General features: G+C 37.4%; 1 protein-coding gene across 1 annotated transcript in view; it reads right to left on the reverse strand.

The window, feature by feature from the left end:
• Window positions 1-24236, reverse strand: part of PLCH1 (phospholipase C eta 1) — a 216310-nt gene that overhangs the window by 69165 nt on the left and 122909 nt on the right. The window contains exons 6-8 of the mRNA XM_057739608.1: window positions 16872-17002; window positions 11968-12138; window positions 136-229 (exon numbers count right to left, since the gene is read on the reverse strand). Of these exons, the coding sequence (XP_057595591.1) occupies window positions 136-229; window positions 11968-12138; window positions 16872-17002 (396 nt within the window). The remainder of the gene's footprint in view (window positions 1-135; window positions 230-11967; window positions 12139-16871; window positions 17003-24236) is intronic.

A 24236-nucleotide genomic window follows, 5' to 3' on the forward strand; every position in this document is an offset into this window, starting at 1 on the left:
GTGTGTTGTGGGTTTTATTTGAATTGTTTGTAATTCCAAGGATATCTCCCAATTTCTTTTCCTAAAAATTTTGCTAGAATGTAACTTAGCAAACTGAATTGAGAAGTGAGAAATTAAGAATATTAGTTATTTTACCTTCTATGCCAAGGACATTTTTCACCTTATTTTCTTCGGAAACTTCAAATTTCCTTATGATGTCAATACAATAGTCTGTTGTCACATTAGTTATCTAAACAAAACAGAACAATAGTAGAGTACCTGCAATTTTGTAGATATTTTCCTCTGTGCTAAAAAGGCATATTGATTTTTTAAGCAAAATGGTTCAATGCACAGCGTTTGAGGTTACTAGTGTCATAACTACTTAATCTTTGGGAAATGATCATGATTTCATTATTCCTATGCATCTCTCAGATTTAATCAGTGAAAACAGCCCTTTAACTACTAGACAAATGTTCTCCATAAAGCAATAAATTAATAAAACCAAGTCAATAATCAGTGCAAATGCACTGCCAAGTATCCACTCACTATAAGCTAATAGCTATCTGCAAAAGCTTTCTACAAACACTGAAGTATGCTAATCATAAATTGTGTAAAAAGAAAATGACTCCCTACCAAAGCAGAATGTTCTAGGTAAATCCACCTGTGTGTGTGTGTGTATGTCTACAGAACCTGCCATAGATTCATGAGAGCAGTCTGCCATGGTGATTCAAGAACACAAAGGTTAGCAAAAGAAAATAAAAATAAAAAGGTAGGGTGAGAACTCTGGAGTGAGAGTGTTTATATTCAAGTCAGCTGGCTCATATTAACAATGTTTTCTTAAGTTACTCACCTTCTCTGTGGCTACCTTATAAGGTAGTTGTAGGGATTAAACGGATTAATATTTGTAAGAAAAATGTATGGTACCCAAAAAAGCAGTATATGCTAATATTACTGAGTTAGTCTCAAGTTTGCTGCATACACATTATATGCTTAGTGTCACTGGGAAAAGCAAACTCTTTGAGAATAATGTCTTTAATACTAACAAAGGATGTGATATTTTGATCAAAAATCCGTTCAGCTGCACAATATAACAGTGATATTTAAATACACTAACAAAAAATGATAGAGGAAGCTAACTTGGGAGCCAGTATTTTATATTTCAGTAATATTCTCAAAAATTCTATTATCTCTTAGGTTCAATACTTACGTTTTAGTGAAATCTAATTCAAACCATCTATTAAATATAGCATTTAACTTTTTGCAGGGGAAACAAAAGCTGCTATGCAACCATTTTTTGCATGTTTGAAAGAGCACAGAATGCTTTTTTTCCACTAAAACTAGCTGCATAATGGCTAATTCATTCTTTGAGTAAATTTTACAATCTTTACTCCATGCAGAGGCCTACATTACCAGACACCACCCAAAAATACAGAAAATAAATGAAACCACACCACCTGTGAGGAATTCAACTGACCTAGTCTGACTTTGAGCTGCTCATTAATGTGTCTGCTAGAAGTTAGAGAGACTTATCACATGCAGTCTAAAAGATAAATAATTTCTCACAAAATAGAAAGAACCAAATTGATGAAAATTGTGTGTGCCATTGGAAGACTGAGTTTACAGGCCTTGCACTCGACTTGGGTAGCCTACCAGGAGCCCATGAGATCTAAAAAAATTCAAACAAACAACAACAGAAAACCCCAGCATCTTGGGATAGAGCTAATTGCCAATGAGAATATGTTACTAGCTCAAAATACAAAACAGAATGTGCTAACAAACATCATCGTATTTGAAAAGTATTCATTAAATTAGTGAAAATATCAGTAGGCATTCTAGGAAGTCCACAATTTTCTGAGTACCATATAAGAATTACTGGGAGCTAATCCAAAATTCAAGTATTAAGGACTGACTCAGTGAAATACGGTAAAACCTCATAACAATGAGAATTGAAATGTAAGTCAACCAGCTCCCATCCTTCCTCCATCTCTGCTTTCATTTAATTAACCTCCCAATAGCAAAATCCTGCATTTTACACAATCGAATTTTTCAGACCTCACTTTGAAAGTTATACTGGAATTTTACTGTATGAATGAATGTTCAACATAGGTTAATGCTCTTTATTACCCTTTTTCCCCTTGTTTTTATTTCTATTTGACATGGTTGATAAGATGAAATAGAAACATTTCCTCCCTGTTTCCCATGGAGTTTACTTGAAAGCCTAGTTTGCTATCAGTATCTGAGCCCTTCACTGTCTCTTAACACTGATGATTGTTTTTTTCTATACAAGGCAATTGGTGCTAAAAGAACTACTTAAGGAAACCTTGGTTACATTTATATAATGTAGTCAATGCTGTGCAGTTTGTAAAAAGTTTTTGCACCCATAATCTAAATAGCTCTTGTAAACCTAGTATCTTTATCCCCATCTGTAGGTAGGAAAACTGACACCGAGAATGGTTAACTTTCACAATCCAAGTCATAAAATCATTAAAAGGGTGAGCCAAGGTTCAAACTTCAACCTTCTGAATTTAAGTCCAACGCTTTTTTCTTTTATTTTATATCTAATTGTCTGAGTGTTTTTCTTCATTTCTACTGAGAAACTGAAATACTTACTTTTAAAAGTGATTATTTTTTCAGTATAACTGAAACTCCTGGATCTTAACTTCTTAACTTCTGAAATTTTTGTAACTTTCAAATCAGTTAATTTGACTTTTTTTTTGTTTTTTTGTTTTTTTTTAAATATTTTTTATTATTATTTATTTATTATTTTTTGAGGGGTACACCAAGTTCAATCATCTGTTTTTATACACATATCCCCGTATTCCCTCCCTTCCTTGACTCCCCCACCCTCGAGTCCCCCCCACCCTCCCCACCCCAGTCCTCTAAGGCATCTTCCATCCTCGAGTTGGACTCCCTTTGTTATACAACAACTTCCCACTGACTATCTATTTTACAGTTGGTAGTATATATATGTCTGTGCTACTCTCTCGCTTCATCTCAGCTTCCCCTTCACCCCCCACCCCCTCCCAAACCTCGAGTTCTCCAGTCCATTCTCTGTATCTGCATCCTTGTTCTTGTCACTGAGTTCATCAGTACCATTTTTAGATTCCGTATATGTGAGTTAGCATACAATATTTGTCTTTCTCTTTCTGACTTACTTCACTCCGTATGACAGACTGTAGTTCTATCCACCTCATTACATAAAGCTCCATCTCATCCCTTTTTATAGCTGAGTAATATTCCATTGTATATATATGCCACATCTTCTTTATCCATTCATTTAATTTGACTTTTTTAATGATTCCAGATTGGAATGATTCCCAAAACACACCAAACACAAAATCATAATATAATTTGCAAAGAATTTTAATGTTGCTAAATTCTCTTCCATTTATTTTTACCAAAGTAACATATCCATAATTTAGTCAGTCAAAACTAAGATGCTTATGACTAAAAGCAGAATTTCCCTCTATACACAGAGCCACTGTCCAGAGGTAATAATGCCAACACCTCTAGATATTTCTTATGGAATAAGTCTTTATAGTCCTAATTATTATGTTAATGATGTTATTTTCTATTTCATACACTTAAACATTATCTCTTAACTTTCTCTTGTTTTAAATAAAGACAACTCTTCTGGGCCAGCAAACTAAATTTCTCCCTCTATGCATCCTCCCAGTATAGTTATATCTTGATTTTTATTAAACTACAATTCAGTGTGTAAATTGTCCTGAGTACACAAATGTTAACAATGAGTCTACTGTATAACCTGATTGTGTTTCTATTCTTATAGAATTTTTTTCTGATTTAATTGCTGGAATTCCCATCCATTTGTGTAATTTGTAATGTCCCTATCACAAATTCTTCCCAATGACTCTAATGGTCTCTCGGTTTCATTTTCCACACCAAAGTCAACAGGTAATCCATGAATTCCATTTTTCCCCTATACATGTCCTCCTTCTTCCAGGCTGGTTGAGTTTTAGAACTTCACTCAGCTTTTTGTCCCAACTGCATTCTGTCACTCTTATCAAAGAGCGCTTGAGAAGTAAATTATTTCTTGCACGTATTTTTGTGTGTGTTATGTTTTTTCTTTAATTCTGTGCACATATTTGGTTGACAAATTAACCAGGTAGAAAATTCTAGGTCAGAAATCATTGCTTCATGTTTTCTGGCTTCCAGAGTTGCTGCTGAAAAGTCTGATGTCATCTGATTCCAATTCTTTTCATAGGACCTGTTTTTGTTCATTAATTTGATAAGGGTTTTTCCCCCTTTCTGCAAGCCTTTAGGGTTTCACTTTATCCTTGGCATTGTGAAATTTCACCATGATTTGTCTCTGTGTGGATCTTTCTACATTCACTGTGTTCGGCATTCAGTGGACCCTGCCAATTTAGACATTCGACCTTTTGGCGCTAATCGTTTTTTGTATTACCTATTTGACGATATCCTCCCTTCTACTTTTTCTTATCTTTTTCTGTAATTCCTATTATTCAGATAGTGGACCTTCAGGATCACTCTACTAATTTCCTTATCTTGTTTCCATTTCTTTGCTGTTTGCTCTCCTTCGGGAGCAATTTTCTTAACTTTATCTTCTAAACCAACTAATGAATTGAGTTCTCTGCTCTTTTCTTCCTCTGAATCTTCTCATAGCATCTTGTTCTTGCTTCATGGCTGCAATTTTTTAATCGCTCTGATGTATTAATGTCAGTTTTTAAAGTTTCCTTCTCCCTGCATTGCCTCTATTTCCTCCAAGTTTCTTGATTCTATTTGTTTGCCTTTGTCTCTTTTTTATAGCAGAGAATTTCCTCAAACATGTGGTAAGCCTTGGTTATTTAAAACCCATTTTTTAAATCAACTACTTAAAAACCTACTTAAAACTTCGGCAAGAAAAAAATTGGTTGGAAGCTCTGTATTCATGAGCAGAGCTTACTGACTCATGGGCTTCATTGTAGAATTCTCTGGCTAGACTCAGGAAATTTCTGATGTAAATATCCAGGCATTCCCCCCTTGGGTTGGTATGTTAGTTTCCTAGGGCTGCTGTAACAAAGTACCACAAATGCAGGGCAGAAAACAACAGAAACTTATTCTCTTTCAGTCCTGGAGGCCAGAAGTCCAAAATCAAGGTGTTAAAAAAGATGATTCCCTTTGGAAACTCAGAGGGACAATCTATTCCATTCCTCTCCCCTTGATTCTGGTGGTTGCTGGCAAACCTTGGCATTCCTTGGCTTGGAGCTTCATAACTACAGTCTTTGCTTCCTTCTTCGCACAGCCACCTTCTCTCTGTGTGTCTATGTCTTCTCTTCTGTTGCTTATAAGAACGCTATTGGATTTAGGGTCCATATGAAATTTAGAATAATTTCATCTCAACATCCTTAAGCACATCTGCAAAGACCCTACTTCCAAATGAGGTCACATTTATGGATATTGAGAGTTAGAACTTGGACATATCTTTTTAGGCTACTATTCAACCCACTATAGTTTGTAATATTCCTCTAAGGAAATTTTTCCCATGTCCTACTTGGAAGGGATAAACCTGGGATCTTAACATTGGAATAGGCCTATGGTTTTCACAAATATTCACTTAATGTTTGTATTCCTTATCTATTTCTGTGGAACAGACCTCCCCAAACCTAGAAACTTAAAACAACTACCACTTGCTTGTTCACAATTGTGTAGGATGGTAAGTGGGACTGAGTCCAGCCACAGTTACTGTGTTTTCGCCTAGGGGTTACTCATGTACTGCAGGCATCTAGTCAAGTGACTACAGTCAGATGGTCCAAAATGGCCTCACCAACATGCCTGTGGTTGGTGCTGGCTGCTGGCTGGGCCTCTTTATGTGGTGTTTCCTCCTCAGAGAAACTACCTGGCTTCTTCACACGATAGTCTCACAACCCCAACAGGGCAAGAGTGGAACTGCCAACTCTCCCTGAAGCCTACGTTCCTTCTACATCAATTCTGCCACAATCCATTACTCAAATCAAGTCACAAAGCCAGCCCAGATTCAATGCACATAAAAATAGACTCCACTTCTCGATGGGAGGAGAGACAAAGTCACATTGCAAAGCAACACACATACAGGGATATGGGAGCTACTGTAGCCATCTTTATAAACCATCCACCACAATCCCCACGTTTCAGTGCTCACATTCAGGTGTGCCTGGTAAGCCTTAGTCCAGATTCTTCTGGTCCATCCTCCTCCAACTCTTGTTTTCAGTTTTATGCCAGGATGGAGAAGGGAGAGCTGCCCTGATACAAGAGGTAGGGGAGAGGATCTGGAGCCCAAACTACATCTGCATCAGACTTCCAACCCATGCTTGTGTTTTCAACCCCTGCTCTTCTCCTGTTTTCAGGATTATCATGTGAATTTCATTCTTGAGTTTTCTTGGGTTCTTCCGGGCAAACGAATATGCTTTGTGGTTTCTTGCTCTGTGGACTTGAGTTTCAGCGCTCTGGGATCCCCTTTAGATCAGACAAGTTTCAAAATTTTGCTGTTTCTGTTTCCTCTCCTGTTCTCTTTGTCCTTGTGGTTTTACAGGGGGCAGGGGTCTTTCTACTGTATTTTGGGATAATTTCAGGAGGAAATAGAGAAATCTCTAAATGAATAGTCATTCAGCTTTTAACTAAGACAACCATGATATCTATTTATCTCCCCAAAATGGCTACTCTAACTCATCCTAAAATTAAACCACAAATTTCAAAGCATTTAAAGACATGACTATTTCACAGAAAATGTCATTTGGGAATTATATTCAAGGGAGAAAAAATATTACAAGACATAATCACTCTGAACAGTCTCTCAACTGTTTTAATTGTGAATAATGAAGAAAAATGAAACAGAAATTCAGGAAAGGCTCTTAAAGGAATGCTTTCATGATAAGAAGAATGCTTAAAAAAAAAAAAAAAAAAAAAAGATAAAGGTACACAAGCACCAGAAAGGGACAGCTGTAGCAAAGAAGAATTTATACTTATTTCTCACAAGAAAAATGAGATTAGAATGACCATGACTCTCACCAAACCAATCTGGATTCAGTAAAGGGTAATGGAGACGGCACAAATGAAACCTATAATTGGATCAGAAGAATCAAGGGACTATTTCAGCAGAAAGAATAAAAAAGCAAAATGAGCAAATGTTAGAACCACCACAAAGGGATAAGGTATAGGTCTATGTCATATAAAGTTCAATAAGAAGAAGACCCTCTAGCATGGGATCAGAAAAGTTCTGAAAATTCCCCTGGAATTAACCATCCACATGCATATTTCAGATAAAAGCACTACATAAATGGAAATCTGCTTTTGACTTATCTACGGAGGTAGGCTTTGCCCCTGGTTATCAGCTAGAAGGGTTTGCAAACTCTAAGGATGCTTCAATATTCCTGCCTTCTCTTCCTTGCTCTTCAATGCATGAGAAACAAAAGGATAAAAAGTAGAGGCTTGCTAAGAAAGGTTGTCAAGCAGGGTGGGGGGAATGAAATCAAATTCTCTCTCCTGAACCGAAACTCTGAAAAAGAATTGAACACAAAACACATTCAGCCCCAGTGCCAAAAAAATGGATAGGAACTCTGGAGATGTAGGTTGCTTTTCGGCAAACGGGAAAAAGATGGAACAAAGAGCCTCAACCAACCCTCGTATTCTGGAACCACAGACTAGTGGAGTCTGTGATCTTGATCTGTGGATGCAAGGAAGCGACAGAAGAGAAACCTCAGCCAGCTGGCTTCTTCCTTAACTGGCACTTGTTCATGGAAATAAAAGACCGCGAGAATTTCCCTTAGCACATCATATTTTAAGGATGAAAGTCCTAATCAAACAGCAATTGGACCTCTCAAAGGCATAAATTCAATTTTCAAAGAGCTTCAGTGAAATAAAAATCTGACCCACAGGCCAATATTTGAATTCCCATAATCCTGGACAGCATATGTGGCTGGCAGTGGTATTTCATTTTAAAACTGAGTACATCTATAAAATTTGAATACTCTGGTGTGTACACCAATCTTACGTCATCAGAAACAAATGAATTACTACCATGTGGATCATCAAACTGCCTCAGATTCGTTCCACTGTGAAAATCCCATTCTGAAACTCAAAACCCCACAAAACTCTTGACTAATGACTCTCCTGCTGTACATTAGATCATGTCCAATTTTTCTCAGTTTTAAAGAATGTTGAAATGCACAACTTTATAACTTTTTTTCTATACACAATTATTTCCTTAGGATGATTTGTTAGAAGTAAAACGGATTGGTCAAAGCTTTATATATTATATAAAATTTGATAAATAATAAAACTGCCCTATAGAAAGGCTATACCATTCCACAACTTCACCAGAAATATAAGTATACACCCTGCTTGGTAGTATGTTTTTTTAACCCTTACTAATTTGATGGGTGAAAAATGGTCTTTTAACATTGTAAATCAACTGCACTCCAATAAAAAATTTTTTTTAAACTGGAAAAAATGCATAAGCGTATTAAAATAAAAAGTAAAATTCAAAAAAGTCTCGGTTTTATTTCACATTTTTAAATTACTAGTGAAGGATGAACATTTTTAATAGGTCATTAACATTGTGAAATTTTTTTTATGTTTCAAATGTTTTGCACATTTTCTATTGGGTATTCATCTTTTCCCTCAATAGTCTATGAGAGCACTTTCCATATTAAGGAAATTCACTATTTATCTCTTTAGTATATTACAAATATTTTCCCAGTTTGTACCTGACATTCATTTTATGATGTTTGATATACTGGACCACATATAAAGTCTCAAGACATTAATAGTTTCCTTTATGGTTTATGCCTCTTGATATATGACATTTTTTTTTTAATTTCTTTTGTATTATACCCATATATAGCTTCAAGCTAGTTTAGAAAATTAAACTGGAAACAGGCAATCATCTGCCAGGGGCAGATGTCACAGAACACTGGTTTCCGTTTTCCCCAACTAAAATTTACTGGTTGAATGTGAATATAACAAAAAAAGGGAAGAAACATATGCGCCTTAGCAAGTGACATCCACTGTTGCTATCCAAATAGATTGGGTAAATTCCACTAGCACAAATGAATTTGAAGTCAGTATCTTTAAACATTTTAATTTCTCATACTGCTGTGCTTCTGAATATCTGTCAAAGGGCTTTCACAGTCATCATCCCAATCAATTTTCAATCTGACATTGTGAGATAAGAAAGGTAGGTATCAGCTCCCCTTTGTACAGATCAGGAAACCAAGGCTCAGAAACAATACTGATTGGCCTGCCCAAGATTCTCCAATCCATAAAGCTTGCAACATGTGAAATGCAGATCTTCTGGACTCCTGGTCTAATGTTATTTCCACTATACTATGAAGAGTTCTTCTGAGGAGAATGCAGGAGTAGTTATAATTGCAGGAAAAGACAGAGATTTAGAAAGGGCATATTCTCGGGGTGGGGGGGGGCGTGCTGGTGGGGGGTGGGGGTGGGAATAATTCTTCTATTATCCCATTCCCATTTTCTACCTATCTTACAGCTAACTTTGTTAATGGAGAATCTCTGCCTTTGCCAAATTATCGAGCTATTTAAAATAACTGATTTGGATAAAACATTGGGCTAACACTATCTGGCTTAATCCTTAAGAAAGCAACAATAAAATTTATAAAACCTGAATCTGTTATGCCTAAAATGTATGTGATTGTGGTAATGGGATAAAGTAAAATATGATCAGGTCCAGTGTCTATTTTTCTGACACCACCAAATCTCTGATTCTCTAACATTAACTGGGTACCCAGCAATGCAATTCAGTTCTGACACTAACCACCTGGAGTTAGCAACAGACCCTGTAGGGCTCAGTCCCACAGACAGCCCCTACTTCAGATGCCAGCCGCAAATGAGGTGCTCAGGCTATCCCCACTTCTGCCTGACCTACTACAAATCTGGGAGTTCTGTCGAGGAAAAATCAGAACTGGACAGAAGGAAAAAACAGATTTTAATCAGTAACTATTGCAAAAAGGAAAAAGAGAACTCAGTATAGATCTGGTACAATTTTGAATACAGATGGGAATTTATAGCCAAGGAACAAGGTAGGGGTCAGTGAAGGAAACATAAGATATAAGAAGGGATTCTGACTAATCCAACCTAACAAGATTTTTGCTGAAATGCAGGCCAGGGTGATCAAATATCACCTAGGGAATAGTGGTAGATGAGGAATTTTATCAGATATCAAGGGTAATTAGATACTGAGGATGGAGATTCCGGTTAAACTAACTTAGGATTCTCGCTACAACTGAACTCTTAAGGACAAGGCCAAAGGAAGGAACCTGGTAGGAAAAATGGCTCAAAAGAGCCTGACTAACATATACACAATGGAATATTACTCAGCCATAAAAGTGAATGAAATTGAGTTATTTGTAGTGAGGTGGATGGACCTAGAGTCTGTCATGCAGAGCGAAGTAAGCCAGAAAGAGAAAAACAAATACCGTAGCCTAACTCATATACATGGAATCTAAAAAAATGGTACTGATGAACCCAGTGACAGGGCAAGAATAAAGGTGCAGATGTAGAGAACAGACTTGAGGACACGGGGCTGGGAGGGGTTGAAGGGGAAGCTGGGACAAAGTGAGAGAGTAGCACTGACATATATACACTACCAAATGTAAAATAGATAGCTAGTAGGAAGTTGCTGCATAACATAGGGAGATCAGCTCCATGATGGGTGATGACTTAGAGGGCCAGGCTGATTCACTTTGGTGTACCTCAAAAACTGGCACAGCAGTGTAAAGCAATTATATTCCAAAAAAGAGCTTTAAAAAAAAAAAAAGGAGGTGGGGCTTCCTAGGTGGCGCAGTGGCTAAGAATCTGCCAGCCAATGCAGGGAACACAGGTTCGATCCCTGCTCCAGGAAGATCCCACATGCCGCGGAGCAACTAAGCCCGTGTGCCACAACTACTGAGCCTGTGCTTTAGAGCCCGTGAGCCACAACTACTGAGCCCATGTGCTGCAACTACTGAAGCCCACGTGCCTAGAGCTCGTGCTCCACGACAAGAGAAACTATGGCAATGAGGAGCCTGCACACCACAACAAAGAGTAGCCCCTGCTTGCTGCAACTAGAGAAAGCCCACGTGCAGCAATGAAGACCCAAAAGAACCAATAAATAAATAAATTTATTAAAAAAAAAAGATTAAAGGAGATGATGCAAATAAGCACTTAACATAGTGCCTGGCACATGGTGAGAGCTAATGGGGTCAGATGTTGTTGTTACAAATGATTAATTGAATTAATTCAACAGGTCTGGCTTTTGCTAATCGCCTCATCACTGGGGTTGGATTTTGTCTTGCTGTCGGCTGACTTTCCATCCCAGTTCTTCATTCTTGTCCTAAGTATCAAGCTTATTTATTGATTATTTATAGGATATAGGAACTGTCTGGAAGAATGTTACTATATTAAAAAAATAAAGTTCTAAAAAGAAAAAGGAAAAAAAGAGTCTGCCTAGACTTTGTTTACTTAAGAAGAAAGTTTTTGTCAAATCCCATGACTCAGTTTCCAAGATTCACTAGAATGACTCACAGAACTCAGAAAAGCGCTTTACTTACTATTACTGGCTTATTATAAAGTATACAATTCAGGAACTGCCAAATGGACAAGATGCATATGGGAAGGTATGAGGGAAGATATTTACCAATGAATTATTATATTGCTAGTTAAGAATTACACCATAGTTGATAAATGCCTAGCTATATTGCTAGTATAAAGAAAACATTACCATGGTATCTAAAAGGCAACATGTGAATTAATAGTCACTACTCTGTGGAAAAATATGTTTAAGGTTAAAAATTAAGTGTTCAATTTTTCATTCCCTCTTTAAAGTTGCTGGATACACATTTTAAATAACTCATAGTTAAGATTTTTGTGGAACTGTGATATCTACCCCTCTATCCTAAATTTAAAGTATACCAACACCCAACCCCAAGAGAAACCCATGTATCTTTCACAAGTATTTTTAAGTAAACATTCAGTTCAACAGTCTAAAGATACCTTTTGTTCCACCTTCAAAAACTGAGCCAGTTCTTCCACTGTTAGGTGATCTTTCTTGTCACTGTAGCTCAAAAGCAACAAATAAAGGTCCCTTCTCAAAGACATCATTTTGTAAAAAACACAGAACTCCTCAAATGTCAAAGTTCCCTGATTCTCATCTGTATCAGCTTCCTGAAAGAGGCAGAGAAAAAAACAAGGCAGTGTGAGAGTCTGGAGTAAGAAATTCAGTAACAGGAAATAATATTTACTATTAAAAGGCTAACACACATTTCACAAATGGTAAACACGTTCTTTTCAAGTACACATGAATCAATTTAAAAACTCTATATATTAGGCCACAAAGAAGTTTCAAATTATAAAGAATTGACCTTATAAAAATTAATTCCTCTAATCACAGTAAATTTATAAAGCAACAAAAAAAAGAAAGCTTAAAAAAACTGTCTGGAAACAACACATTTCTAAATAGAAAATGAAACATAGAAGTAAACACACACACTACACATTAAAACTTGTGTGATGAAGTTAAAGCAGTAGACAGAAACTTGAAGTCTTCAACTTATTAGAAAGCAAGGTAGATTAAAATCAGATAGGCTAATACATCAACTCCAAAAGCTAGAAAAAAGTTAAGCTAAAGAAAATAGAAGAAAATAAATTATCAACAAAAGCAGAAAGCAATGAAATAGAAAACAAGCAGATATAACATCAAACGTGAGCAATTAAACCAAAAGCTGGTCTTTTGACAAAACTAATAAAAAAGACATCTTGGACAAGACTAATCATGAACAAAAGAGAGAAAATACATTTAATACGTGACAAAAATACTAGTCTCTCATCAGCTTCTGAACTGCACGTCAATCAAAGGTAATTTTTACCTATAATAGAATCTCTCTTATTTCTGCATAGGTAACTGATTGCTCTTACAGCCATCAGCACCATTGGTACCTCCCTGCTTTTCCTCCGTAAAAGCCTGAAAAAAATCCACCTGGACAGATCTCTAGTTGAAATTATTTGTTCCTAGCAATTATTGAGCGAGGATCTTTCACCACATACCTGCCTTCTGATTGGCTAGATTTGTCATAAAACCATAAAACTGTTGGGGATATATAACTAGCAACCAATCCATTTACACGATCTTCTTTATTCTAAGTGAACACAGTTGTAACTGAACAAAAACTGACAGAGAATGAATGGCATTTTGAAATATATAGAGTTTGTGATGTATAGTCAGCTGGTATGTGGTTTCAAATAGCTTTGAAAGTCAAAGTGTATATAAAAATATACTTTCTTAAATTTTGCTAACTTTGGGTCAATTATGAGCAAACACTTAGACCAATATTTAAATCGTACACAGTTTCTTTGTGAGGCTGTTGCTGTTGCCTTCTGTCATTTTAAAGGCAGAGATAGATTGTTCTACAGAATACCAACATTTTTGGTGTTTGAAGTCCTTGGTTGTAGAGTCTTTGCACCCTAAGAAAGTAGGTCTCACTATGGAAAACAATTTGGAGGTTCCTTAAAAAACTACAAATAGAACTACCATATGATCCAGTCATCCCACTACTGGGCATATACCCAAAGAAAACCATAATCCCAAAAGAAACTTGTACCATAATGTTTATTGCAGCACTCTTTACAGTAGCCAGGACATGGAAGCAACCTAAATGCCCATCAACAAATGAATGGATACAGAAGATGTGGCATATATACACAATGGAATATTACTCAGCTATAAAAAGGGATGAGATGGAGCTATATGTAATGAGGTGGATAGAACTACAGTCTGTCATACATAGTGAAGTAAGTCAGAAAGAGAAGGACAAACATTGTATGCTAACTCACATATACGGAATCTAAAAATGGTACTGATGAACTCAGTGACAAGAACAAGGACGCAGATACAGAGAATGGACTGGAGAACTCGAAGTATGGGAGGGGACGGGGGGTGAAGGGGAAACTGAGACGAAGCGAGAGAGTAGCACAGACATATATATACTACCAACTGTAAAATAGATAGCCAGTGGGAAGTTGTTGTATAACAAAGGGAGTCCAACTCGAGGATGGAAGATGCCTTAGAGGACTGGGGTGGGGAGGGTGGGGGGGACTCGAGGGTGGGGGAGTCAAGGAAGGGAGGGAATACGAGGATATGTGTATAAAAACAGATGATTGAACCTGGTGTACCCCCCCCCCCAAAAAAAAAAAGTAGGTCTAATGTTCATATTTCTGGCATAACTTTGTTTCAAAATATCTAATCCTGGATAGAGAGTTGATATATTTTCCAAGACTTCCTTGGAAATGCCTAAACCATTAAGAACAGTTAAAATACCGAGGTTTAGAGACTTCCCTGGTAGTGCAGAGGTTAAGAATCCTGCTGGCAATGCAGGGGACACTGGTTGCATCCTTCGTCCGGGAAGATCCCACGTGTCTTGGAGCAATTAAGCTCATGCACCACAAGAACTGAGCCCGCATGCAGCAACTACTGAAGCCCACAAGTCTAGAGCCCATGCTCCACAACAAGAGAAGCCACAGCAATGAGAAGATGGCACACCACAACAAAGAGAAGCCCCTGCTCACCACAACTAGAGAAAGCCTGTGTGCAGCAACAAAGACCCAAGGCAAATAAATAAACAAACAAACACTGAGGTTTAAGCAATAGCATCAAAGACTTTAAAAGAAGCTATCCAGGGACTTCCCTGGTGGTCCAGTGGTAAAGCATCTGTCCTTCAATGCAGAGGACGTGGATTCGATCCCTGGTCAGGGAACTAAGATCCCACATGGAGGGGGCAACTAAGCCCTTGTGCCACAATTACTGAGCCCATGTGTCTCAACTAGAGAGCCCTCATGCCACAAACTATAGAGCTCATGTGCTCTGGAGCCCATGCGCCACAACTACACAGCCCACGCACCACAACTAAAGAGAAAACCCGCACGCCTCAACTAGAGAGAAGCCCACATGCTACAACGAAAGATCCCGCATGTCACAACTACGACCTGATGGGGAGGGAGGGAGGGAGGGAGGGAGGGAGGGAGGAAGGAAGGAAGGAAGGAAGGAAGGAAGGAAGGAAGGAAGGAAGGAAGGAAGGAAGGGAGAAAGCTATCTCTACCACCTTAAAAGATTATTTTAAAAAAATCAGTTGAATCTTACACTGCAACAAAAAGGCAAAGAAAATTCCAGGAAGGCTTTAATGTCTGCCAGCAACTCAGAAAAAAAAAAAAAAGTTCCTTAAAATAATACTAAGATCTTTGTTCCCATCACTCCACCCTGAGCACTCACAGAACTCTGCTACATGCAAGACCTATGATAGAAATATTGTACAAACAATAGAAACCCAGCTGCTTCTCTACTCACTCCTGGTTTGAGAAGTCTTTCAGTCTTTAAATCCAAGGTCATAAAGAGAGACTTTAATGTTTTCTTAAAACTTCTCTAAAGCATTAACATTGAACTTAGAAAGACATAAACATTAAGGTCTGGTTTACCCTCTAAAATATTTGATGCATTAGAGATAAAAGGTGTCTGAGGGAGGAAAAAAATACATAAGTAAAAATAGTTTAATATTTTATGTTAATTCTCTATCTTATTTCCAAAAAGTACCCCCCCAAATCATGATTTTTATAGGTATAGACTTTGCCCTCCTCTTTAAGCGTGGCCTCTCTGATCTAACCAGAGCTCTCTCTCCAGTGCTATGAACATCTCCTGTGGAAAGGAAAAGATGGGATGGGGGGCGGGTGGGGGAGGGGTGCTCACAACAGGTCAAAGGCAAGCTGCCACAGGCAATGCCAGGAACGTGGCACACTTTTCCATATAGTTTAAAGACAATTCACTCTGTGACAACTCGTTTCCCTCTGAAGTCTCTCACTCAATCTCTGGTTCCTTCTACAGCATATCTCGTTCCTTCCTCTTCTTTCCTTTCTCTTCAGTGCAATGGACCAAGTTCCCCCTATGCAAACCATCTCCAGCTTCCAAGGACAGGACCACAAGACCTGTGACTGTAAGAGGTCCCAGATTGAAACCAGCCTCCATCTTCCACTCATTGTTGCAACTCACTCCTCATGTTGTTTCCGCCCTTACCACCTCTGAAGACATGAGGTTAGAAAACAAAGGAAGCACAAAACAATAAACATCATAAAATACAACCCTTATACTTATTTTTGCATGTAAAAAATATCACCTACCTAGTTAGTTAGAAAATCACTGCAAAACATGGATTATGCATCTTATCTCCAAATAAGAGTCTTTCCTAAATTAATGTTCTAGTAATTACTAATAATCTAACATTGTCTTGCTAACTTCAACTTAACAGAACTCACTTCTGCACCTTAGATGGAAAACTGAGTACAATCCCAGCTGGGGGACACAATAAATTTGGACCCAAAGATTTTCCTCCAGGACTTACCAACAGGGAAAGAGCACCTCATCTAACACAAACAAGCAGTAAAGTGAGCTTCTGGAGAACTCCCTATATGGTGGGAGTGACAGAGCACTTATAAGCCTTATGAATTCCAAATCTTAAACTCCACTGAAACAAAATAGAGGGCTCTTGAGAATTTCAACAAGTGCTATTTTTTTCATGTTACTTAGTCTTTACTCTGATCCTCACAGAATAAAGGAAATCTTATCCTCTCCAAGGGACTAGATCACGTTTACCTCATTATTTAAGTGTCAGGGAAAGTGCTTATAGTCACTCTCTGAAAACAGCAATAACAACAGCAAAGCATTTTAGGAAGTGAAATTATGGATGCATGTTAAGTTTGGGAAGTTCTTCTTTTCCTTGATGAAATAAAACAATAAACAATACAGAACAGGTAGTATTAGCTTTCAACAAGACAAAATAGCCTTTTGAAACATTTCAGTATATCAATAACCTCCAAGGTGTATTTTACGTAAGGACAATCAAATTGTGAAAACATACCTGAAACATCTGTCTGACTTTTCTTCGGGGCAGATTGACATTTAGTTTGTGCATCAGTTGGTGTATCTCTTCAATGTTCAATAAACCATCACCATTCTTATCAGCTTCCTCAAAGGTCTGCTTCACCCACTTGCAGAAAGGTCAAGAAAAACACTTGCATTTTCATCAAAATAAAAACTACTTTCACAGTGAAAATACGCACAAGGACATTTATCATTAACACCAAACTTGAGAAGAAATCTTTTGAGGAAGCCCTGCAATCCACAGGCTCTTAGTGAGCTATTAACAGTGACAACAACAAAAGGAGTGGCGGGGAGGACACATATAGGTGATTCCCTTCACTGGGAAATGAGAGTCAAACCATATTATTTTGGGAGCTTCTTTAACATTTTATCCAGACTGTTAAAGCATCTCTATAATGTGATGAAACCCCAAACGCACCAAATTTAGGCCTCATCTTCTCCGTCTCTGACCTTTCAAAATCTAGTGTTTTTTTTTTATCTTCACAATTCCCCGCCCTACATGATCTTTTCAGAAATTTAGACCATCTCATTCAATCTCCTCTTTGTTCAGATGAGGATATAAAACTAGAAGAGAGGGAGAAATTCGGTAAGAATTAGTAGGAGACCCCAGGTCTCCTGCAACTTGGTCTAGCACTGTTTCCTCCTGCACGGAAGGCCTGTCTCTAAGCTGTTCCTCTTCCTATGACTATCTTTGGCAGTTCTTACCTAATATCCCCAACTTGTAAATCAAGGGCATTAATAGGAACTGCAAGTCTGATGGGATACAGGTTGCTTCAAAGCTCAGGTATGATACTAGGTGCCTGAGGATATGAGTTTAGATACAAAGGATTTACATCATGTGAACTGAGACTTTAAAAGGCCCCCAGGAAGGTGAGTCTTCAGTTGTATTACACAGTGAGGAAGCAGAATAAATGGTAAAAAACAGATGAGCTTAAAATTCCCAGTTAAGTTTTAGCAGAGGTCTTTTTAAAAATGTATGATTCAAAAAAAAAAAAAAATGCATGATTCAGTTGTTGGGGGGTAGATTACATTAGGTAGGAATGGTATGTATATTTAGAAAACTAAATTGAGCTTCAAAATTCAAAGGGTAATGAAGAGGAAAAGAATGAAGATGTTGGAAGAAAAAATCAAAGTAAGGGATAGACAGGTTTAAATTTAAGAAATGGGAGAATAGGAATAGGTCAAAGGAAAGGGTCAATGAATAATATTTGCTTATCAAGCAGTGACATCAAACTGAGAGATTTTCATTTAAGTTGACATATTAACTAACCTCCCAGTAGTAACCCAGAACATTTATATTTCTTAGGTGATTCAAATTATGATTCTAGGAGATTATACCTTAGAAAGTAAAAGCAATTGGAAAGTTAGTCCTTTTTCTCCTAAAGTTAAACAGAAGTGATTTTCAATTGTAAATACCTGTTTCACATATTGTCCCCTTTATAACATTTGAAAGTGACCAGCCCAGTTCTTTCAAATTCAATTGTTCCTCCTAGAGTTCAGGCAGAACCTTATTACATATGGTACCTGGATATTAAATGGTGACCCAGGACCAGGGGAAAGATAACTGAAGAATCAAAAGAGTGAAGCATTTGAGCCAATTACTAATAAGTACCTGAATCTCATTTTTTTTTTCTGTATTCTGGGCATACAGCACCCATTGCATGAGCTCTATTTCTTTTGACTGTGAACACTGCTCTGTGCCCCACAAAATATTTGACCAGAGTTCAAAGAAATGATTGAATGAGTCTACGGATGGCAGTATTTTCATCCTTTTATTCTATACTTAACCAAAGCATCTCAAGGACTTCTTCAGAGAAGAAGCAGGTACAAGCAGACACTAAGCATGAATATTCTGCAGAAACAAACCCTTTCGGGTGAGCCTGTGTCTGCAAGGCCTTCAGTGTCAACACATAAGCTGGCCTTAACAACTGGTTCAGGGGATCTGTGGTTGGTAAGACAGAAACAGAGGCAGACTCAGACCAAGAAATATACACTAATTCTGATTCCATGCTGACCTGCCCCTGTGACAGTAGGTTACTTATATCATCTCTTGGGGCTTCCATTTCTTCATCTATAATGTCAGTGAGCACAGCTAGATGATCTTGAAGCTGATTCTAAGATTCTATGAAAGGAAACACCATTCTCTCTCAGTAAGGATACATATGGTATGAGACATAATTGCAGGTAAAAGTGTTCTGATACCTTGAAGTTGTTCTTCATAACCAAGACATGAGTGCCCAAGAAAACCCTGAATTAATGATTCATAGCCAATACGTGATAAATTTAAGAAATAGCAATTTTGCAAAGAAAAACTAGGAGAGTAAAACCTGAATAAAAAGTTATGGCTTAGTATTTTTTAATCAAAAAACCTTAGGAGAATGTGAAGTATTGAATGGTATTATTTAGTGCAGGGGTGGGCTAACTTTTTTTGAAGGGGGCCTGATAGTAAATATTTCAGGTTTTGCGGGCCATTTGGTCTCAATTGCAACTACTCTACTCTGCCATTGTTACATAGAAGCTACCACAGACAATACATAAATGAACTGGCATGGCTGTCTTCCAGTAAAACTGTATTTATGGATGCTGAAATTCGAATTTCATAAAATTTCATGTGTCACACAATTTATTCTTTTTATTTTTTTTCAACCATTGAAAACCCACTCTTAGCTCAGAAGCCCATATAAAAAGAGGCGTGGGCCCGATTTGCCTACAGGCTGCAGTTGTAGGACCCCTGATTTATAGGGAAGGTGTCAGGCTTCAGTTACAGCACCCATAGAGGACTGCCTAATGTCTTCTACAGGTAATAATTTCCCTAGTGGTGGCAAGAGGTAAGGTGGGGGCATCACGGAGGAGAATGATCTAACAGAGGAATAGGCTGCAGCCAGGTGCCAGCACCATCATCTTTGCATGCTGGGGCCACCAAGTTTTCAGACATCAGTCTATCTGAATAGGAAAAGCAAAAAATTTGCCAATCCTTATCTCTCTTTAGCAATAACGACAGCAGCTACTATTTATAAAATGCTTAACACGAACTGGACAGCGTTCAGGGCAATTTGTGTGTGATCAACTCACTTGATGGTCACACAACAACACAGGGTGGGCACTGTCATTATTGTCATCACCATGTTACTGATAAAGACTCTGAAGTAAGAGTGTGAGTAACTCTCCCGAAGTTAACATAGTACACGGCAGAGTCGGGGCTGGACCCAGACAGGGCAGCACAGTCTCGGTCCTTAACCACAACACTGTATTGCTTCTGATAGACACAAGTACTGTATCTACCTCCAGTCAACATAGCCGTACTGCAGAAATAACTTGAATTTCACTTTACACTGGATGGATTTTTTTCATACAAGACATTTAAGATTCATTATTCGCATTACTCATTCACAGTTGAAATTTTCAGGCCTAATTGAAATGTATTAATGATGAACATCTCAGCTCTGTTCTCCTCAATTAATATAATTAAATATACATCCAATCAAGGATGTCATTCTGATATTAAGACATTATCTAAACCGCTATCGAATTCTGACAAATCTGTATGGGAATGGTTCTCTGACTCAGCATAACTTTCCTGATTTTTGACATCAGCTTCCTCTTCATTATTCATTAATTTCCTGTTTCCTTTTCTTTCCTCAGTGACATAAACATCAACTCTTCTATATTTCTTATAAAATTGTTCCTCTGTGTGGTTCTGGGGTACATTTGCTTTCCAGATAGCATATTTTCAGAATATGAAATTCTTCAACTGTCAATCTGACTAATTTGAACATGAAAACTTTCTATTGCCAGTAAACACAGACAAACAAATCAGTTTTAAAAAACCATTCACCTAAGCTGGAATAAACTCAAACTAGAGTATTATAACTTTAGGACATTAAATGTAATCCCCAAGGTAACCACAAAGAAAACAGCTATAGAATTTACACAAAAGGAATTTAAATATTTTGCTACCAAAAAAATCAACCCAAAAGAAGATGGTAATGCAAGAAATAAGAAACCAAAAAAGCTATAAGGCATAAAGAAAACAAATAGCACAATAATGATATTAATCCTTATAAATAATTATTTTAATGTAAATGAATTAAACTCCCCAATAAAAACACAGATTGACAGAATAGATAAAAACTCATGACCCAACCATATGCTGTCTACAAGAGACTCATTTGAGATCCAAAAACAAAAACAAGTTGAAAATGAAAGGATGGGGACTTCCTTGGTGGCACAGTGGTTAAGAATCCACCTGTAAATGCAGAGGACACACAGGTTCGATCCCTGGTCCAGGAAGATCCCAAATGCCACAGAGCAACTAAGCCTATGTGCCACAACTATTGAGCCCACATGCCACAACAACTAAAGCCCATGCACTCTACGGCCCACATGCCACAACTACTGAGCCCACATGCTGCAACTATTGAACCCACACACTAGAGTCCATGTTCCTCAACAAGAGAAGCCACCACAGTGAGAAGCCAGCACACCGCGATGAAGAGTAGCCCCCACTCGCCACAACTAGGGAAAGTCCACATGCGTTGATGAAGACCCAATGCAGCCAAAAAAAAAAAAAGGATCGAAAAAGATATTGCACGCAAATCATAATCAAAAGAGAGCAGGAGTGGCTATACTAACATCAAAAAATAGACTTTAAATCAAAAAAGACTGTAAGAGACAAAGAAGGATATTATGTGTTAGTAGAAGTCTCAACACAGCAAGAAGATATAACAATTATAAACATTTATGCATCTAATGACAGACCATCAAAATATATAAGGCAAAAACTGAGAAAATTGAAGAGAGAAATAGTTTTACAATAATACTTGGAGACTTCAATACCTCACTCACAATAATGGATAGAAAAACCAGACAGACCTAAGGAAATAGAGAATTTAAATAACACAATAAACCAACTAGATCTAACAGACATATACAGACACTCTACCCAACAATAACAGTATATATTGATACATTCTTCTCAAGTGCACATGGGACATTTTCAGGATAGATCACATTTTAGGCCACCAATTAAGTCTCAATAGATTTTAAAAGATAGCAGAAAGAAGGAAATAAAAAAGATGAAGTAGAAAAACAATTGAGAAAAAACAATGAACCAAAAGTAGTTTTTTTCAAAAAGATCAATAAAATCAACAAACTTTTAGTTAGATGGACAAAGAGGAAAAAAAGACTTCATAGTACTAAAATCAGAAGTGAAGTGACATTACTACCAATTCTGCAGAAACATAAAGGACTGTAAGATACTACTATAAACAACTGTACACCAAAAATTGGATAACCTAGATGAACAAATTCCTAGAAACATAAAACCTACCAAGACTAAATCACAAAGAAATAGAAAACCTGAATAGATCTATAACTAGTAAAGAGGTTGAGTCAGTAATCAACAATCTCTCAACAAAGAAAATCCCTGGGCTTGATGGTCTCAGATAAATTCTACCAAATATGTAAAGAACAACAAATACCAAATCCTCAAATTTTTCCCAAAAAAATTAAAGTGGAGGGAACACTTCCTAAGTCATTCTATGAGGCCAGCGTTACCCTGATATCAAAGGCAGACAAAGACTCTACAAGAAAACTACAGACCATTATGTCTTATTTACATTGATGCAAAAATCCTCAACAAAATATAGTTGACCTTTGAATACCATGGGTTTGAACTGTGAGGGTCCACTTATATGTGAAATTTTTCAATGAATAAGTACTACAGTACTACACAATCTGCAGCTGGTTGAATCCACAGATGCAGAACCTCAGATACGGAGGGCCAACTGTAAAGTTATACTGAGATTTTCAACTGATCAGGTCTGCTCCCCAACTCCTGCATTGTTCAAGGGTCAGGTGTACTAGCAATACAATTCAGCAGCACATTAAAAGGATTATACACCATAACCAAGTGGGATTTATTCCTGGTATAGAAGGATGGTTCAACATACGAGAATTGATCAATGTTAATATCCTGCATCAACATAATGAAGAGAAAAACCACACTCATCTCAATTGGTGCAGAAAAAGCATTTGACAAAATTCAATACCCTTTCATGACAAAAACACTCAACAAAATAGGAACAGAAGAAAACTACCTCAACATAATAAAAGCCATATTTAAAAACCACAGCAAATATTATACTCAACATTTAGAGACTGAAAGTTTTTCCTCTAAGATCAGGAACAAGACAAGGATGCCTGCCTTCACCACTTCTGCTCAACATAGTACTAGAAGTTCTAGCCAGAGCAACTAGGCAAGAAGAAGAAATAAAAGGCATCCAAATCAGAAGGGAAGAAGTAAAATTATCTGTTTGCGGAAGGTATGATCCTACATGCAAAAAAGCTTAAAGACTTGCAGAAGATTAGAGCAATACTACCCTTCTCACTAATTTCTTTTGCTTTGAAAAAGTTATTTTTCACAAAAATATGTCAACATGTAATAGTTTTATAATTTTTAATGAGATATCTTTTAAGTTCTCATATTTAATTTCTAATATGACAAATATCAATAGGTGGAACCCACATAAAAACTCTTTGGAGTCTTAGTTTTTAATAATGCAAAAAGGGTTCTGAGATCAAAGTCCAATCATGTTAATTTCTCTTGTCAGAGGTTGGTTTAGGAATGGGCCCGCAATAGCATTTCTGGCCAATGATGAGAGGTGGGTAGTCTTTTGCAGAGTTCCTGGGAAGGTTTTCTTTGCTCTTAAAAAAAAAAAAAAAAAAGGTTATGAGAAGAAACTTTGTTCCCTCTGGCAGGGCTTCTCTATGTTTGGAACTGCTGCATTTTGCTTTAACCGAAGGGTACCCAGCTAAAGGACCAAGCCAACATGCTGAGAATGGCAGAACCTAGGTCTCTGATGACATTACTGAGCCACCGAATTAACTAACCCTGGAACCGCTCCATTTCAGATCTCTTGTTCATGAGAAAATGAATATTCTTTACTGTTTGAGGCACTGTTAGTATGGGTCTGTGGCTTGCATCAGAAAGCATTCTCAATGATTCAGTATTTGTTTTTTTATCAAGTGTAAAGGCGTTGAGAACCAAACTAACAGAAAAAAAGCACAGAAAGTTAATTCCTATGTTTATGTTTTGTTCATTTATGAATCCCAGTTGCATTTATCTGCATGCTGTGAATACTGATGAAAACATCACGGCTCATCAGCTTAGACCTTTACACTGTCAACATCCTTTCATGGGCTGAATATTTCCACTCTGTTCCAATAGTGCCCTGAGTGAGGGATGATAGCTAGAGCAGCACAAATTTATCACCACTACAGAAAAAAACTAGGGTGCACATTTCAATGACAGCAACAAAGTGGTACTATTTCCTACATAGAG

This window comes from Hippopotamus amphibius, chromosome 6 (genome assembly GCF_030028045.1).
Source record: "Hippopotamus amphibius kiboko isolate mHipAmp2 chromosome 6, mHipAmp2.hap2, whole genome shotgun sequence".
Lineage (NCBI taxonomy): Eukaryota > Metazoa > Chordata > Mammalia > Artiodactyla > Hippopotamidae > Hippopotamus > Hippopotamus amphibius.